Here is a 19,165-nt window from a genome sequence, read left to right on the forward strand (position 1 = left end):
GTCTACGAAACTTCGCAGGGCCTTGATAAATGTGGGCTTCGGAAACTCAGCGACTGCGCGAAGCTTGTCGGGATCAGGAAGGATGCTGTCTTTCGAGACAATGTGACCCAAGACAGTTAATTTTTGGGCAGCGAAACGGCACTTCTTTGAGGTTGAGCTGTAAGCCAGCAGAAGTGAGAAGGGTCAGGATGTTCTGCAGATGGGCGAGATGTGTCAGAAAATCCTGTGAGAAAACAACTATGTCACACAGGTAACATAAACAAGTCTTCCACCAGTGTCCGCGATGGATGGTATCAATCATGCGCTCGAAGGTAGCGGGAGCATTGCAGAGCCTGAAAGGCATAACGTTAAACTCATACAGGCCATTGGGAGTGACGAAAGCTGTCTTTGGGCGGTCAGCCTTAGCCATGGGAACCTGCCAATAGCCAGAGTGGAGATCCCAAGACAAGAAGTACCTGGCACCTTGCAGGCAGTCAAGAGCATCGTCAATCCGAGGCAGTGGGTAGACGTCTTTTCTTGTAATCCTGTTTAGGCGGCGATAATCGATCGATACAAAGCCGAATGGTGCCATCTTTTTTTTGCACTAGAACGACAGGTGACAACCAAGGCCTTTGAGAAGGCCGAATGGCACCTCAGTGCAGCATGTCGTCCTCTTGTTCTGTGATAACTCGGCGCTCTTCTGTGGAAACGCAATACGCATGCTGTCGCAAGGGGGCATGGGAACCGGTGTCAATAGTATGAGAGACACTTGTCATGCGACCCAAGGATGGTTCATTGCAATCGAATGAAGAAACAAACTTGTTCAGTAGAGTAAGAAGTTGAGTGCGATGAGAGGGCGAAAGGTCTGCGGCGATGGTGTTGTCGAAAACTGCGGATGAGACGGAAGTTATGGTGTCCAGATGTAAACTGGTGGCGCCATTGTAAACGTCAAGGTCTTCAATAGAAGTGACCGCTTGCACAAATTCTAAGGTCTCACCGCGCAGTATGGTCACTGAATACCGGTGCGGATTACAGATGGGTATCAAAGCGGATTCAGACCTAACAGTGAGGATGGCAAATGGGAGAAATAAGTCCCTGTGGTGAGCAAGCCTGCCAGATGGCATAAACAACACAGTTGAGTCTGGCACGGCAGTACACGACAAGGTCACAAGCACCAACGTCTCCGGAGGTAGATCAGTATCATTATCAACGAAGACTTTGTGAACATTGAGGTCGGTACCGACCGATGGCGAGTCACATAGCGGCGAAAGAGCCACTTGTGTGCGAGAACTATCAATAATGGCACTATGACGTGACAGGAAGTTCCACCTGGGGATGAGATCATGAGAACAGGAGGGCAACACAAGAAATTCGATGATGTACAAAATGTCTTGGATGACTACACGGGCGGTGCATACAGCTGTAGGATGAATGCGTTGTGCGCTAGCAGTGCAGAGTGCCATGCCAGATGGAGAGGTCGTGACTTTTTTCAGCTGGCGACAAAGATTTTCATGGATGACGGAAACGGCAGCCCCGGTATCGATAAGCGCTTGGGTGGATGCTCCCTCGATATGGACATCAATGTCATTCCATGGTGAAAATTGAGGCCTTAGAAAGTTCAATGAGCTTGCAGTTTTTGCCTCCAGAACTGCGCTAGCCAGTCCTCCTTGGAAGTAGGTGGCTAACGACACATAGGTGCTAGCAACCGTCGACGTGGAGAGGGAGAACAGCGACTGTCTGAACGGTGGTCACGATTGAAGGGTCTCAGCAGCCAGTCAGCGGCATCTTGACAGCGTATCTCGGTGGCATGTTGTGACACGTAGGGAAACTGGTCGAAGGCGTCACGGTGCGAGGACATGTTACGACAACAAAAGCGCACAACGTGACCAGCAATGCCACTTTCAAGGCCCTGTCAAAGCTTTTTCAAGGGTGCAGAGTCGTATCCCATGTAGCAATTTTTTACTATAACATCGTTTCCAAAACACTACAGCTAAACTTAGACATGACAAGGTTGGACAAGGCACTTTCAATGACTTTTTTGCTTTCTTTAACAATTTTAATGAAATTTCGACAGTTTATGTATTTTTACCAGCTGATTTCAGACATGCAATTATTTTTTTCCCATGATAAATATTTTTTATGATATATAAAAAATAATGTTCTTTGTTAATGGCCTAATGAGCTAATTAACAGCAACTTGCACGGTAACATAATGCACACTGAATCAATTCTGAATGTTCACAGCGTGTCCGCAAGCTATAAATTGTTGTTTCAGGCCATTTTCGAGCAAAGTTATATGTCGTCAAACTTAGTCATAAAAAATGGCCACCTTCATTTCTTTTTCACCCCCCCCCCCCTACGCTGCACACTTTTGCTGATGGCGTCGAGCGTGAGCTGTTGAGATTCTCTCATTTTGCGCAGCACACAATTTTGCATGCTGTGCACAAGGTGCATGACTACCAGTATAATTCAGTGCTAGACGAATACTGAGTCAGAATAAGCGGATCGTAGAGCATGATCCTGTGATGGAACACGCTAGAAAATGGCATAGTTTTGGTACTTGCACACATGATTGCACAACCGTCAGAACAAGCAGACGAAGCGGAAGTACATCTCTCTTGCTTCGGTGCGAAGTAAAACAAAAAACATGCAGACATTCTGTTTGTGTGTTTTATTTATTCTCTAAACTTCAATTCGTCAATTCAAGCAACAGCTCACACAAATAACACATGTTGCGTTGAATAATTCTCGAAGTCTCTCGAATAATTCTCAAACACAGTTTCAACTTGCCTATGAAAACAACGGCTATCTGACATATGTAATAAAAGTTCCATTTCAACATATTCTGGCGAGGGAAGAAAACGGTATAGCAGCACAGATTTGCACCAGAGAACAGCAAGTGACATCATACCAAGCAGAAAAATTCATCTTGGAAAGTACTGCTCAGAGAGCACCAGTACACACCAATTTTTGGACGAAATGCGTTGGGATTCCTTTCTAAACAGGCTCCAATAGCCTTCTGACGTTCCTCTTCATGCTCCAGGTTATTGAAACAGTTATTGCAGTTGCAGCTATGACAAAATTCTCCATTGGCAAAACAGTCACAATACCTGTAACCAAGAGAAAAAACAATTTAGCATAAGGGACTGAAATACTGCAAGGATTTGTTTCATGCTTAAAAGATTGGTTAAACAGAGTTCAAAGAGTTGGTGCAATTGAACCTCGTTATAATGAAATCACATCTTACACAAAAATGGCTTCGTTATAGCCTACATTAGTCATAAACATATCCGTTACACTGTAATAGCTATGAGACAATTTTTTATTAACTTCGTTTTATCCGATAATTTGTTATATTGAGGTTCAATGCAGCTAGATTCAACTACTTCATGAACATGGCTACCTACATAGAATGTTCTATAACTAATGGCTTTCTCACTCAGTTTTATCCAAGTACCAGTTTGTTTAACTGAAGCATCAGTTACCTTAACCCAGACATAACTTAGCTTAAATGCTTGCGGAAAGCCAAAAGGCCATGGGTAGTCTATTCTTGTTATACAAGAGAACGGAAAGGCAATGCAATCGCCAGACAACTTCTTATGAAAATGGCAATGTGAAAAGGTAGTCTCACATGGAGTGACAAAGCAGATACCGTATAGTGCGGAATATAGGTCGAGGTTTTTTCCAAAAAATATTACTAAAAGGTCACCCCTCGACTTATATACCAGCCCTTGGCACAACCTGAATAGTCGTCTGGCAACATGTAGGAGCGCAAACCTTCCGGCCTCTGCATCGTTATCGCCTCCTTGGTGACAGACGCGGCCCAACGTTAACGCGGCCTACGCAGTTGGACCGATGCCATCTTCCCGTTTTGTGCAGCAATCGTTCCTGGCGTTGCTTATTTCCCGACAACCCGCAAAATGAGTACGAGTACTTGACGTCAGTTCACCGCGGCGTTTAAAAAGAAAATAACCGAATATGCTGAAATGTATGGGAACATATCCGACTAGCGGCAATTTGGTATCTCGGAAAAAAGCGTCCGGTACTGGCTAACGCAGAAAGTCAAGCTGTCTGCCTGCAACGCGCGGATGACTTCTTTTCGCGGGCGCCGCGCGGTGCACCCGGAGCTCGAAGACAAGGTGGCGGATTTTGTCCGCGAGCATCATGCTAGATCTTTGCCAGTGACAGCGGAACTCATCCGCATCAAAGCTATCGAGATCGCCCGAGAGTCCAGACTGCCCAAGGAACAATTCAAGGATTCCATTTACTGGGTTCGTCACTTCATGCAACGCAAGGCATTCACACTTCAACGGTGCACATCAATCTGCCAGAAGCTGCAAGAGGCATACGAGGACAAGCTGGTCGAGTTCCAGCGCTATGTTATCCGTCTCCAGCAGCAGCATGGCTACACGTTGGGACAGATCGGCAAAGCTGATGAAATGCCGGTGTGGTTCAAACATGCCGTCGCCCACCATAGTGTGCGAACGCAGCGCAAAAGAAGTCAAGCTACTTTCTATGGGGAACGAGCATTCGCGCTTCAGGGTGATGCTCACGTGTACTGCAGACTGCAGAAAGCTGCCCCCATAAATAATCTTCAAGAGGAAGACGCTGCCGAAAGAGGCTTTCCCGAGGGATGTTGTCGTTTGCGTGAATGAAAAGGGCTATATGGACGAGGCCCTCATGCTCAATTGGATCAAGACCGTCTGGAATCGGCGACCCGGCGCACTCCTGCAGTGTCCGAGCATGCTCGTCTTGGATGCCTTTCGCGGGCACTTGACCGCGAAAGGCGCTCCGCGACGGGAGGACGGAGCTCGCCGTCATTCCGGGAGGCATGCCGTCAACACTTCAGCTACTGGATGTCGTGCTCAACAAGCCCTTTAAAGACTGTGTCTGTGAACAGCAGTGGATGGCCGGCAACAACCCGATGACACCAACCGGCCGGCTGCGCAGGCCGCCTCTCGCCACTGTGGCCACATGGGTGTGGGGGGTTATTTGAATGGGATTATTTTAATTCACTTGATACACTGCCTTTTTTGAAAATTAAGCAAACAAATCGTGCACTGTATTTGACATACCCGACATTCTAGATTAAGTGAATTTGTTTCACTTCATATTAAAGCTAAAGTGCTGAAAAACATCAGCTATGTAAAGGGCACTGTTACATGTCTAATGTATTAAATTATGATGCAACAAGCATTATAAAGAGAAAAAGTCACTTGCAATTTGAGACACTGGGACTTCGTACAGTTGCAGGGCTTTCGGGGCCGTGAATTATCTTCGCATGATGTCCTGAAAAGAAATGCGAGTGTCATCTGACAATTCAACAAAACAAGGATGGACATTTACACTCAAAGACAAACCCCAGTACTCATTTCTACAACATCTCTACACATTTCATAAAAAGTAACACACTAGGAAAACAGAAAAAACTCGTACAATTGCATAAATCTGAAAGGGCAGCTGCTTGCATAAAAACAACTTGTAAGCTATGTTCTCTCGGGTTTTCTATTGAGGACAGCATTTCAACGTCACAGCTCAGAGCACACACAAAGCACAGAGCATTCGAAGGTGTTCCTGATTTGTAAGGATTCTCAAAAAAAAGAAAAGTTCAAGAATATTCAAGGCCTTTCAAGGCTCTGTCAAGATTTTCTCATGAGTGTCACATAATCCATCATGCAGTAGCTCTAGAAGACGAAATAATTTCTATGCACTTTCGAGTGACACTAAACTATGCACCGATGGTCAAAAATGTTTCAGTATAAGTGGCCTTCACTCACTGCTCAATAAACCAATTGCAAGTGGCACCTTGTGTGTGCATCGTGCTTTCTCTGTGTAATCTTTTTGCATACTACACCTGACAATGCTGCAACTGCCCTGCATGGAGCACCTCCTGTTTGAGTAAAAGTACTATAGTACATGTCATGCCACTGCCACATTAAAACCACACACGCAGCAAACACTGTCACAGCGTGCTCCAATAGGAAAAGCCAATGAAGAGCCATGTGATGTACATATGCAAGATAGGATCGCAGGATGATGAACACGAACAGTGGCCAAACAGAAGATTTCTCTTCACTAGGGCAACTGCTTTCCTTGAAAGCGTCTGTGTAGGTAATTCACTCTCTGCCAAGCCCAATGGGGCAGAATAAGCAGATGCATAAAGTAGAATGAAGGAAATCGAAATGTTCAAAATGGGGGAGTCCTTAGTTGAGATAGTGATAACAGGAGCTTTTAAGTTTTTCTTTTTCTCCTCTCTCTCTTTCATTCGCTAGTTTTTAAACTCTATAAAGCCTATTTGTCTCTCCTTACTTCCCGTTTTCTAGCAAATCTAAGCCCACTGGTTTGACAACACCTGCGCACACTTGAGCATTTTCTTTTTTTTGGCATTGCTGCTTCTTGGAAGAACCCTTCTCCCTCTCTCTCGCCTTTCCTTGCTGTCACAGCTAGACTGCCCTTTTTTGAACATTTCGACTTCCCTCATTCCACTTTACACACCCACTTATTCTCCCCCACTGAGGCTGGCTGAAAGTGACCTATATATATACAAAAAAAAGAGTAGTTGTCCCCTTGTCAAAACATTGGCTCCATTGACATCCCTCTTTTGACTATTGGTGCTGCAGCTATGAATGACCATGACTCAACAAAACAGGCATACAGACAAGGGCGAAGCATCACAGTTCAAAAGTTAAGTTCCTCCATAAAAACAGCATAAGCGGTTATCATTTGGGCTGTAGGTGAGAGTATTCAACTTCCCACCAGACTTAGCTGCAACATACGCTCCTAGCCATTGTGTACCTTGCAGAGGTTTCGGGGACAAAAATAAACCACAAACAGCATAGGAAGCTGACTGAAAAGTCTCGATGTGTGAACCCAATTTGTTTTTTTCTTGCCTTGGCTGGGAGCCATTACCAACGCAGAAAACAATCAGCCTGTGTCATCAGTTTGCCTGACCAATATGCAAACACACAATTTATGTACAAAAGCATGCCATGCAAGCCAACTTCAAAGCAGCTGGTATACCACCTTACGCATGGTTGTTTCATTTGACTCAACATCAAGGTCTGCCTGTTATAGAGGAGAAATAGCCATGCCCAATAAATTAAACAGTTTTCAGGGAATACAAAAAATTCCAGGATTCCAAGTGTTTCACAGACCTGTACAAACCCTGGACATGGACAGCAAACAAGAAAAGTCGATACAGTTGGACTTCAACATTATGAATCCCAATTCATCAGATTCAAAATTTAATGAATTCATTAGCTTTTCTGGACTCAGTCCTTCTACAGCAATATATATACTAATACTACAATTTGAGAAAGTACTTTTGCACCACAGCTCCAACTTGAAATCCTCCTGCCTTCACGACTCCAGAGCAGCTTTCCTAACAAGCAAAGAAGGGAAACAAGAGACCTACTGAGACAACAGTATTAGTTTTTATGCCTATTTCTGTACACAAACCTCACTGGCAAGTGCAGACGAGCACGTGTCAAGTAAAATAACAATAAAATTTATTTTCTTACAAGAAATGCAGAGAAGGGCCCGTTTCTTTTCCTTCTTTATCTTTAGTTTCTTTTGGCTACCTACAGTGCATTCAAGTGTCCTTGTTTTGTCGCCGCTGGCAGTGAATGCATTACAGCTGCTGTGAATCGCACCCACACGTCACCCACAAGTTGCCTCTCGCGATCTCCCAATTAGCAAGGCAGACGCACCATACTTCGCTCTGTTTGGAATGTGCCACGAGAGAAATTGTCCGCGCCAGCCAACATACCGCATTTATTCGAATCTAGGCCGATAGTTTTTTTTTTCAAATAATCATATTCCAAACTCTAGGGTCAGCTTAGATTCGAGGATTTTAAAAAACACGCCAGTTTTTCATTGAAACTGCTAAATATGGTGCATAGCTAGCGCCATGTAGAAAAGTCAGTATTGCAGCCGCTATTAGCCGTGCCTGTAGCCAACCGTACACAAGCGAGGCCGCCATTTTGATCTGTGTCGTGTCGGCCATATCGGTGTGCGGCGTGGTGTTATCGCGATGGCACCAAGCAGGACATGCCACTACAGTGCCACTTTCAAGAGAAAAATTGTGATAGCCGCAGAGGCATCGTCCAACCTTCAAACCGGGCAGGACTTCGGTATCGACGAGAAAAACATCCGTCGTTGGAGGGGACAACGACAGCAGCTCTTTGCGTGCGCCGCAACAAGGATGGCATTTAGCGGACAAAAGAAAGGCCGTCACCATGAAGTGAAGACAGTTTTGGCTAACTTTGTTTGGACGCAGAGAGCAGCTGCCCTTCCAGTGACAACAGAAGTGCTTCAAGCGAAAGCTAGGGAACTTTCGAGGGAGTGAGGCCTAACGCCAAAGGATTTGAAAGCCAGCCGGGGCTGGCTTCAGAAATTCATGAAGCACTTCGGCTTCAGCCTCCGACGTCGCACTTCAATCACCCAGAAGCTAACAAGTGATTTTGAAGAAAAGATGATAGCTTTTCAGCGCTACGTGCTGCAAAAGAGAGAAGCGGCAGGCTACAACTTTGGGCAAATCGGAAACGCCGACCAGACGGCTATTATTTTGATATGCCAGTGGCGTACACCATGTATGAAAAGAGCGCCAAGGAGGTGAAGGTGAGCTCTGCAGGCTACGAGCAGCAGCGCGCAACTGTGATGCTGTGCTGCACAGCTGATGGACATAAACTCCCTCCTTATATGATATTTAAAAGAAAGACATTGCCTGCTCGAGAAACTTTACCAAGAAATGTCATTGTGCGGGCAAATGAGAACGGGTGCATGATGGGTGCGATGGTGGAAGAGTGGGTTAAGATTGTGTGGCGACGGCGTCCAGGAGCCCTTTTGACAAAGAACTCGCTCCTTGTCATCGACTCTTACCGTGGGCACTTGACTGACAACGTGAAGGCTGTGCTCGCCCACGCAAACACGGACCTCGCTGTCATACCGGGCGGCATGACGGGCCAGTTGCAGCCACTTGATGTCTGCATCAACAAACCTTTCAAGGATTGTCTGCGGAAATATTACACGAATTGGTTGACTGACGAAGACCACATGCTAACGGCAACAGGCTGCATCAAACGTGCATCGCTATCGCAGCTGGCGGGCTGGGTAGCTGCAGCATGTGACGACATCCCAGGTACTTTGATCGTGCGCGCCTTTAAGAAGTGCAGCATAGCTAATGCGCTTGATGGTACCGAAGATAGTGCACTGTTTGAAGGTGACAGTGACAAGGAACACAGCGACGAGTCTAGCAGCGACGACGACGTTGAATGAGCTCTGGACGTTCAGATTCAATAAATGCTGTTTGCATTTTGTGAACGCTGTCCTCACTTTTTTGTTCGGCCTACATTCGAGGTAGTATACATATTTTTTGTTGGCTTCAGACTTTAGGGGGTCAGCTTAGAATGGGGGTTGGCCTAGATTCCAGTAAATACGGTATCACAAAATGAAAACACATATAGAGCTGCTCTCAAATTTCGCATTAAGGACTATCATAATCTTCAGTGAATTTTTTTGTTATAGCATTTTAACCAAAGAAAAGATTGCACTGGCCCTAACAGTAATGATGGATACGAGTTCAAATAAACAGTAAGCCCTCGCTAACTTAAGGGGGGAAGAGGGGTTTAGAAACTTTTTTTATTATTTTTTGACTAAATTTAATGAGAACTGTGACCCAGACAGAGTATTTAATGCTGATTTCAAAAATATAATTACTTTTTAAATTGACCGAGTGGTTCCAGATGCAATTAAAATTAATGACCTATTGTTTATCTGAACAACTGTAAGAAGAGCAGCAGCCAGAATGTTTATAAAGACATATGGCTGGATACTACAAGGTGTAAACACAACTGTAGGACTACTTTTTTTAAATTGCAGCTATTAGCAATTTTACAGCAATTTGAAGTTCGATCTCCAGACATGGCAATCATGTGTTCCAATTAGTAGCCAGGCTTTAATTTACAAAAGCGAAATTAAAAAATCTGCTCCTAGCATTGTGTAGTACACAGATGTGGCTACATGTCGCTGTTAAAATTATGATTCTACGTGCCCTGAAGACCCGACCGAGATAGTGCTTCAACAAGTTAAAAAAAACACCAAAAATGAGATTCTGAGAAAACTTGAAAAAACAAAATGAGCTTATTTTTATAGCAGTACACCATAAAATATTTGAATATATACAAGTGCTACTACATTAGTAGCCTCCACGAATGTAGTCTGTCTGGCTAGTGTCACTACAGTGATGCCTTCTGAGCACCCGCTGCAAGTTTTCAGCAGATGCGTGCTCAGCAGACGTAGCCAGCATCTTGTTTGTCCCGGCAGCAGTGTCGTCAATGCTATTTAGTGGTTCCGATTTTCGGTCAGTAGCAGGAATTGGCGCTAAAGCTGGAAGTTTTCCTTGAGCTCCACTGTCAATATGCCGCAAAAGTTCCAGCTGCAGAATAGTAGCGTCATGCCGAAACGTCGATGAAATGCGGCCGTTGTCAGGAGCGCTTCAGGGGACTAGGCCTAACACGCCATCGGGATCTCCGGCATCGTTCAACTGCGGGAAAGCGGCACGGTGTAGTGTCGTTTTTTAACGTTGTACGCCGACTTCCTCTTCCTTTTTTTTTTCTATATTTGAACTTCATAGCAAACTTCGGGGTGGAGGTTGGCATCGCTGTCAGCGTGGGAAACCTCGTTGGCAGGCACGGCGTGTGCGGCGCGGCCGCGGAGTGATGCAGACGACAACAGTCTAGCCAATGGTGTGGCTAGCTGAGGGTCACGTGCCTTTGTCGACCAATTACAGCACGCATTGGGTCTTCTTTTTCAGGCAGAATTTCTTCCTTGCCAATGTGCGGACGGAGCCAGTGGTGGCGGCAAAATGAAGACGAGTGACTGCTCTTTCAAACGATATACGGGTTGGCACGACGGAACGACTAGGGGGGCCGTCATGCACAGTGGAAAAAGCGCTTTTTAACGGAATCTTTGGCTCATATTTAGCCCACACTGGTGCCAAAAATTTATATTACGGCTAAAATATTGATTTCTAATGCGAAAAATTTGGCAAAGTGGCTGAATAATAGTTGGAAATTCCGAAAATAGTTTTCAAAATATTAATTTTTAATAATTTTTTGGTCTCTAAAACCCGTGGTTTCCGCTAAAAACTGATATTTCGAAATATCGCTAAAGGCGAAATTTTTTTCCGGCTATGGTTTTATCCTGATGTGTTTTTCGCGAATATTATCTTGAAAATTTTTTGCCGAATATCCGGATATCTCGAAGAAAGTATCAGGGATAAGGCAACAGGGCAATGTCGGCATCGTCCCTTACACTTCCGTTTTTACCTGGGGGCAGATCGCTAGCTGAGCCAGACACCGCCCTGGGCTGCCCTCTCCTCTTTTCTTTACCCCTTCTTTCTGCCCATCACCGCTCGCGCCCACTTGCTCGGCTGCTCTCTGCCATTTTGTTGCAGTCTCACATAGCAGTGATGAACTAGGAGTCGAAGTCCTTTCTTTTTTTCCTTTTCTTATTTAGGATGCTATCAATGATGCATCAATGTGGTCGCAGTGTATTAATCGTGATGTGGAGAAAGAAGATCGACACTCTTGAGCAGGTGTGATCAGCCCACACGCTGCACCCAAAAGAAGCCAGCATGCAAACCCACAATGTTCCAACGAGGTCACGGCTTGAAAGGATGCTCGATTCATGCTTGTGCGACAGGCGTAAGTGCCGCATCACTCGTGGCTATCTGCTAAAGGTTGACAAATGCATTCTTCCGCAGTCCAGTTTTGGTTTTTGAAGTGATGTACTGTCCGCAATTTATTACTATGCAGAAAGTGGCAGCATCAGATTTTTGAATATCTAGAACTGGTTTTGCTTGGATGATTGGCTTCAAATATTGCATTAGGACCAATCGTCTTGACTCTGTGCCAAGCACGTTGTCTTGGCACAGTGCCAATAATGATGTTGCCCATAGACATCGATGTGTCAGATGCCTATGCATGTGTAAGTGACCAAGAATATTTACGGACAGCATTATGGAAAGCTCCGCATACAGTCGAACGCGACTATATCGAACCCATTTACATCTAATTATTCCATATATCGAACAATTTCTGGATAAGGCATAGTTACAATCAGTATACACAGCAAAAATTCCGCTTACATCGAACAAAAATAGCAGCGACTCCCGATATATCGAACGATGTGGGGAAGCGCGACTCTCGCGCGTCCCCTGATATCTTGTTTTCCTGCATAGCCCCCGTCTCCGTGCGGCGTCGCCGCGTGGGCCGCGGCGGTCGGAGTGGTACAAGCGCGGTGTGAGAGATGGCGCGAGTGTCGCGCTGCTGCGGGGTTACTCGGGCGCCGAGAGACAAGGCGCTTGCGCTTTGGAGTTTGGGAAGCAAGCGGGTCGGACGTGCCGTGCCGCGCGTGCGCCTACCCATGCTTCTGCGAGACCGTCTCGCGTGGCCGCCTTCGAACGCGCCACCGTTGGCGTGACCGTACACGCGAACGACCAGGCATTGGGATCCAGCATGGGGCGAACATATTCGCTCGCTATGCGGTCGCGGTAAGTCGGACTTCTAGATTTGTCGCGCGCCCATCGGCATGTTTTGTGGATAGCAACTCGGCTAGCAGGCATTGATCTATGAAAGGTGCAATAAATGCCCTTGTGATTGTTTGCACTACTGTGTTGTCGTTCCTTTGTCCCAAGAGTACGGGAGGAGAAGCCCACAATGTCAAGCAGCGGGAAAGTGCCCCCAAAAGTTGGCTTTCCCTTGCGGTGGCGAGGAAACTCGGCGGCGCGGCTCCATCCAACCACTCTCCCCTACCCTGATCGCGCTGCGTTGAGTGAGCCGTCGACACCCCCCTGCAAAAAATTATCCTGGCCCACCCGCAGCGCTTGCTCAGACAGCCATTCAGAGGCTCTTGTGCCCTCATCATGCAAGATAGCGAAAGTGCGAGTTGTCTCGCTGCTTTTCTGGTTCATTGTGTGTGCGTCTTGTGGGCCTTCTCCCACATTGTTGCTTGATGAAGTGGCAGAATTCGCCTTTTGTCGTGAAGTTTGAAATCATAAATTGGGTCGAACGCGGTGACAAGTAGGATGTCCGCGCAGCGTGCAAGATTCCAAGGAGCACTCTCAGCACGATCTTGAAGAATAAGGGGGAGATTAGGGCTAAAGCGGCCAAACTCGCGACCCGGTGACCGTGGCGCCCGACGCGTATGCACGGCCGTGTACGAGTGGTTCATCCGAAATTGCTTCGGCCGTGCCAGCTTCCGCGTGCTCGGTGATGACTGTAAATTCTGATGAATGCAACGAAGCCGTTGCCGGTGTTGCCGAAGTTTGGAGCGAGCTGTCAGAATTTCTGGAAGCTGTTGATGAATCAACGGTGGACGAGTTCGTGCGTGCAGAAGAAGGTGTCGCGACCACGGGAGAGCCTGAAAACGAAGATTACATTTCCGACATCGTACCGAGCACAAGTGAAATTAGGCACAATGAGGAAAGCAACGACTGTCCTTTGCCCACGCCCTCTGAAGCAATTGGTGCGCTCGCACTAGTCCGGCGCTTCTGCGCAAATACGAAAGGTTGCGGCCTCAGCTGCTCCGACTCCTCAAACAATGTAGAAAAGTGGGTGCGTCACAGGCAGCAATATTGCCCAAGCAGAAGAACATGCAGGTCTATTTCATGCGAAACTAAGCTAATTCCATCAATAAAGTGATTTTATAAATGGTATGTGCTTTTATGACATCCAATTATTTAGCAGGCTTTTATCGAATTATGCTCCATATCGAACTGATAGGCATTTTCTTGCGAGTTCGATATAGCCGGGTTCGACTGTACTCCACGTTTGTAAAAAATTTTTTCAGTTTTTACAGCATGGAGCTAGCTGGAGTTTACTGGCTCTTCCTTTCTGCTCCAATAATCTGTTTTTATATTTTTTTTTCCCCCAAAGACAAGCAAAGAGTGCAATCACTTTTGCCTCTCTATTGCCACCATTGAAGACAGAAGAGTGTTCAAGTCTGCAGCAAATGACCACTTTTCAACATAGCTGCAAATGACGTTCCCCTTTACACTTGTTTTCGTTTTTGACAATATTCCATACACACTTTCTGTTACACCTGCTGGGCCTTGAATATACAATAAAAAAAAAGGAATTAATTGATAATTCACTCCTCTTTGCTGCATGCACCTGTATATGTTCACTGTTATGTACAACCTTCATAGCAAACAAAATGGCATCTAGGGCACTTGACCATGATATTGTCGAGCTTCTCTCTCAAGATTTTATTCATAAATGCTTACTAGCAAGACTGGCCACCAGAAGTGTTGTGCGAGCTTGCAGAAGCCTTGCCTTAACATACTACTTTGTTGTTAAAGTTCAGCAGCATTACTGTTGTTACCTTTACTAAACTGCGCTAAACGAACAAATGATTTGGAAACAGATAGGAAACTGCTATGGAAGGGGTGCAACACTTACATGCATCAAAGGAGAGATTACAGAGACTATTAAAAAAAGAACAAAAGAAAGAAGCATGGTGTACAAATATCACATAAAATTAGAATGAGAAAATGAGGAAAAAAGATCAGGCTGAGTAAGAGTCAAGCACTGCAGCATTGCATAGAGTACTGAAAGAGCATATGCAACTACAAGGTACCAAACAAAAGAAAATGGAGGTCTGTATGATTTCACTGAATGCAATTAGCAAATGTTGAAAAGGTAGGATCATTATAACAAAATATAGGGAACTGCAGAGACATGTTACTTCGGCCATGATGTTTCTTGAACATAGAAAAAGAAATAGAATAAAAATGCATTTTGAAAACAAAGCATAAAAGGAGAGAGGATTTTTTTTGCACACACCCGTTGACTTGAGCTTTAGCAGGAGGCACTGTTGCTGCTGGTGGTTCTCTATGGTCGGGCCCCGCTGAGACACTGGTTGTGGTAGGTGTGGTGGCTGCTGCAATGGGTACAAAGCCTCCGGAGCTGCCCAGGAGGCCAGTTCCCGTCTGAAACACCACCCGTGATGTGCCTGCTGAAGGGGACGCTGATGGCTGCGTGCCCTGCTGGAACTGCAAGCAGTACATGGGTGCTCCTGTACCTTGCTCCTCTGCTCAGGCAGTGGCCAGTAAACCAGCTCCTTCAAGGGAAGGATGGTGTCAGTTCACTCATGCACTACACTTCTGGCCAATGAAGAAGCAACCGGCACAGTTGGCACAAGTGTGGCTGCACCAATAGCATGCTCGGGTGCTCTGTCATCTAGAATGCTGTATGCGGAGAAAATGTCAGCGAGTGCTAAATGCCAGCAAGCACTTTGGTGCCAGTGTATCCTACAAAAACAATGATTGTGGACACTTTCTTGGCAGCTGACTGTTACAAGTGTTTGTTAAAAACCCTACCGGCAGTCTAGAAGGTGCTGAGTGGAAGCACATGCACTCAGACAGCACTCTCAATAAGGCTTTGCTGCTTTGATCACCAAAAACAATGCAGCGGCTCAGCGAGTAGCAACAATGCCACTGCACTGGAGGCAACTACTGCCACTGACCATGCCAAATCAAGTGACATAAGAAAGAATGTAATGCCTACCTGGGCCACATATTGGGCAGGCACCACCACAAAAGCATTCTGCATGGATGTTCCCCCAGCGGAAATGAGTGCTGCTGTCGGCAGGCTACTCAGTGGTCCGGTTGGCAGTGATGGGCGCACTGAGGCAGCCGATGCAGGGATCAGTACTCGCTGTGAGTTGGACACTGTCACACCTGTCGATGATCCCTGCATCAAAAGATGGCCAAAGCAATGTTCAGAGACTAAATATACTGTATGGGTGCTGACCTGAAACTCCACAGTTTATGAGCACAGTGAAAGGACTGTGGCTCACAACAACAAAACAATGCCTAACGGCGAGTCTTGACACTACTAAATAATTTAATTTGAACTTTCAGACCACACCTTTTGTTTTCAACACAGCTGGAAATACAATAGGGTCAATTCCACGCCAGCAGTCCCAACCATTGAGCCTGACCACATCCAATTTCATAAAATATTTAATATAACAGGAAAGACCATTTTCACAAATATTTGATGTGATTTTTTTTTTTTTTTTTTAGATTTGAGCACCATTTGGACTTTCTAAAATGGCATAAACTAGGTGTGGGGGGGGGGGGGGGGGAAGCTTGCCAAAAATCAATTCTGAGGAGTGTTAACGAAACAACTTTTCAAACTGGTTCATTATTGGTAGAAATAGAAGAAATTAACAGTCCCTGTTACCATACCACTAGGAAGTAAGCTTCACTGCCAACTGGGACTCTCTCCCCCTCTGCCTCAAGTAGTGTCAACAAGTGACGTTCCTTCCCCGCCTCTTCCCATACCAGTGCCAAAAGGCTGTGTCATGTTCATGCGCCGAACGCCCCCCTCCCCCCCTCTCTTCCTTTTTTTTACTACATGGCATCCACAAGTTCCAGTAGATAACCCAAATTTGCAATGGGGCCTGGTGAGAAGCCCTTTAAAAAGAGCACGTTTACATGATTAGCATGTTTGCGTAATGCGTTTCAACAACTTCCTTTTCTGAAGGGGTTAAAAAGATCATTAAGGTGACTGGGCATGTTGGTAGGACATGAATGCAGCTTCTTGCATGCAGGACGAGGACGAGGACGAAGAAGAGGCTGAGACAGACGAGCACAGTGCGCTCGTGTGTCTCAGCCTCTTCTTCGTCTTCGTCTTGCGCGCAAGAAGCTGCATTCATGTTAAAAAGAATTTTTGACAGCAGTCAGTCTTTTTTCACCCTAGCTACACTGATGGGAGCAAAGCAAACAATGACGCACTATTTGACATTCACGCAGGGCCTCATGGCAGCCTCTTCGAAGAAAGCATCACTTTCCAAAAGGTCAACTGGCAACCACTGTATTTACTCGAATCTAAAACACACTTTTAGAATGTAGCTTTTAGGGGTAATTCCACGAGAGGTCAGACATGCATGTACGGTTTATATTTTTGCTTTTTTTTTTATGCGTCATGTAGGAATATTAAAACTGCACAGGACCTAAAATTTCTCTCCTGAAAAGCATCCCCAGCAAGCCAAAAAATATATGAAAGCGGCGGCGCGAGTGTCCTCCTACTGTTTACTAGAATATTTCCAGACTTCACAGCCAAATTAAATGCAAACTAAAACATTGCGTCGAAACACCTTTCTGCTCATTTTAATATGCTTCACAGTAAATTAATTTCATGCGTTTTTTTTAATGGTGTTCACAAAAAAAAAAAAATGTTTAAAAGTTCCAAACACGGCCAAAATCAGAAAAATTTTTCAACTCTGATGCGTCTTGGCGCTTTGACACTTGAAAAAAGTGTCAAACATAAAACATTCTTATCAACATTTGTGGAAAATATCTTCCAGTACTGTGCTCAGTACTGTAAAGGACTTTTTTTCTTGTTTGGTCAAGGAAAATAGGTGCATGTTAAAATCGAGAGCAGGTTTTCTTTTTTTTTTTTTAATCTGTCACAGAAAATGGGTGAGCGTTAGAATCGAGCAAGTGCAGTATGTCACATTCCCTGCAGTAGTTTTTTTAGTGCTATGGATGAAGTGGCAAAATCTTCTTGCAGTGTTAGAATCAAGCAGCGAAATGGCTCACCCAAACCATTACGGACGACATACCTGCTGGGCTGAAATAGCTGGGGCAATGGGCACCGTCAACCGCACACCAGCAGGTAAAGTTGCACTGGAAGTGCTTGATGCTACGGTCACAGGCACTGCTGGCACAAGAGGCCTTGCTGAGGTTACAGGCACAAGGGTTGGAGGCTTGGCTGCTGCATGCAAATGCCAGCGCCATCACAAAACACAGATGGTGCCAAGGGATGACAATTTACAATTAATAAATGTGCAACAAAGGCTAGAGGTGGCAAAATATCTGAAAAGTAGCACCACATATACTGAAGTTTCAGTGCAAGCAGCACATACCATTTTAAGTTAGCCAATGTGAGAAAGCACTTGACATAATACTCAGAACCATGCTTCAAATATAATGTGAGGCTTTACAGAAACCTCAGTTCCCCTTTCAGCATGTGACGAGCTCAACCACTAGACAACTGAATGGGTCTACCATCTTTTCAAGCTCTTTGGGAGGATGCAGATGAACATGCACAAGCGCAGACACCTCCCTATGCAACCTTCAGCCATTGCTTGAGTGTGTTTTCACTGGCAAGCTACAAATAGGTGTGACAGCATTCCCTATCATGCGCCTCGATTTTTTGCTATATAAAGCAACAAGAGTAGCCAAAAAGGAAAAAGGACAATTTACTGCCCGTGTTCCCTGCTACTTCTCTACATTCCAAGCTGAAAAAGTTATTTGATAAAGGTTCCATGGTCTGCAGTCAACAGCTGAAGGTCACATGACTAGGGACATACAGTGAAGCTAATATTAAAGCACAATCACACAATAAAGATACTTTTTTATTGATAAAATTGCTTTAATCAAGAAGACATTCTTCTGACCTATAGATGGATGGTAGGATAGTCATGAGTACCAAGCAAAGAGAAAGTGGGTAATATCAAGACATTCGCTCAAGAAAAATAAGCAAAAGACCCTTGCACTAATACAAGATCAGCTAAGGCAGACAGAAATTCTCTAGACTTTACTACTTTGAAAAGCACCATCACAGTGTACATGTGATACAAAACCCAGATTGAAAATTACTGTGGACACAAGGCCTCTTAATCACATTACACAGGCCAAGGCAGGCTAGACTTCATTTTGAAAAGATGAAACTTTTAATCCCCGAACATAACTCCCCCTGCCCGCTTTGTACAAAAGGGCAGACAAGACAACTTTCCATCTCCACAAACTAAAAGATTTGACGCGGAATAAAAAGAAAATTTGTCCACAACGGTACTGACAGTATGACATTATAGCAAAGTAAATAAGTCCAACATGGTCAGCTTAGCAGTACCCAAAACTGTATATCCAAAACATCCTACCTCACCCTACCATTTCAACATGAGAGCAACCGAAAGTGAACCGAAAGAATGGAAAAAGAAAAGCTTAAATTAGAGTCAGGGTTGGCTTTTGTTGGCATTAACACTTTAAATCCTGTGCACAACAGGTGATTCTGCAAATGATTCACCTGGGTGCAAGTGCAATGGTCACTAACTCTTTTGTTACCGCACCTATAGAAATCGGCCAAATTTGATCGAAAGTTTTCCCATGTGC

The 19,165-nt window shown here is 45.1% G+C and overlaps 1 protein-coding gene across 11 annotated transcripts in view; it reads right to left on the reverse strand.

Moving 5' to 3' along the window:
* The window catches only part of LOC142582887 (uncharacterized), a 98,901-nt gene that overhangs the window by 38,399 nt on the left and 41,337 nt on the right, over nucleotides 1-19,165 (reverse strand). For 9 of the 11 annotated variants that reach the window (XM_075693004.1, XM_075692990.1, XM_075693065.1 and 6 more), the window contains exons 6-10: nucleotides 17,614-17,765; nucleotides 15,549-15,734; nucleotides 14,826-15,034; nucleotides 5,200-5,268; nucleotides 2,944-3,089 (exon numbers count right to left, since the gene is read on the reverse strand). In XM_075693004.1, the coding sequence (XP_075549119.1) occupies nucleotides 2,944-3,089; nucleotides 5,200-5,268; nucleotides 14,826-15,034; nucleotides 15,549-15,734; nucleotides 17,614-17,765 (762 nt within the window). Of the gene's footprint in view, nucleotides 1-2,943; nucleotides 3,090-5,199; nucleotides 5,269-14,825; nucleotides 15,103-15,548; nucleotides 15,735-17,613; nucleotides 17,766-19,165 lie in introns of all 11 variants that reach the window. The other 2 variants (XM_075693013.1, XM_075693073.1) reach the window with 2 other exon arrangements.

This window comes from Dermacentor variabilis, chromosome 1 (assembly GCF_050947875.1).
Source record: "Dermacentor variabilis isolate Ectoservices chromosome 1, ASM5094787v1, whole genome shotgun sequence".
In the NCBI taxonomy this organism is placed as follows: domain Eukaryota; kingdom Metazoa; phylum Arthropoda; class Arachnida; order Ixodida; family Ixodidae; genus Dermacentor; species Dermacentor variabilis.